This window comes from Nilaparvata lugens, chromosome 1, assembly GCF_014356525.2.
Source record: "Nilaparvata lugens isolate BPH chromosome 1, ASM1435652v1, whole genome shotgun sequence".
Lineage (NCBI taxonomy): Eukaryota > Metazoa > Arthropoda > Insecta > Hemiptera > Delphacidae > Nilaparvata > Nilaparvata lugens.
Window position 1 is genome coordinate 6,499,624 of NC_052504.1, and position 724 is coordinate 6,500,347.

The 724-nt window shown below is 32.0% G+C and overlaps 1 protein-coding gene across 1 annotated transcript in view; it reads right to left on the reverse strand.

The window, feature by feature from the left end:
• LOC111061147 (dynactin subunit 1) overlaps positions 1 to 166 on the reverse strand; it is a 56,178-nt gene extending 56,012 nt beyond the window's left edge. The window contains exon 1 of the mRNA XM_039419248.1: positions 152 to 166. Coding sequence (XP_039275182.1) covers positions 152 to 166 — 15 coding nt within the window. The remainder of the gene's footprint in view (positions 1 to 151) is intronic.
• Between the last annotated feature and the right edge of the window lie 558 nt (positions 167 to 724).

Here is a 724-nt window from a genome sequence, read left to right on the forward strand (position 1 = left end):
AAGGGTACAAGTTGTTATATTGTTTTTGTTAATTAGAATAAATAATTTGATTGTATGGTATGAGATGTTGTGGTAATTTCTCCATAATTGAAAGAATAAGACTGATATTGTCAATACTACTTTAATACATTCGAAAATTAATTCATATTACAGAACCAGGTTTCATGGTACAACAAACATGTAAGTTCAGCTGAAGATGTGGTAGGTAATACCATGAAACCTGGTTCTGTAATATGAATTAATTTTCGAATGTATTAAAGTAGTATTGACAATATCAGTCTTATTCTTTCAATTATGGAGAAATTACCACAACATCTCATACCATACAATCATGAATTAATTTTCTAATGTATTAAAGTGGTATTGACAATATCAGTCTTATTCTTTCAATTAGAATAAAGTTTAGATGCGCCAAGCTGAATCAATTTTAATCTGGGATTAGTCATGACCAGCTTAAGAACGTATGTGGAACTTAAGTTCTTATGTTGGTTATGAATCAATCAAGTGCTCAGTAGGTTTTATAAGGTGATTCAAAATTAACGGCCGGGTTGGTACAGAGGTAAGGAGCGGAACGTTCGGTTCCAAGCCCCGCCATAGTATCTCAAAATTCCGCTGCAACTACTATTCTACAGGGCAGTTCCAATACTTTCATTATCCAATGTAATGCTGGGGTTATATGATCATGAAATTATTAACATATTTTTCATAAAACTTGTCTATAACG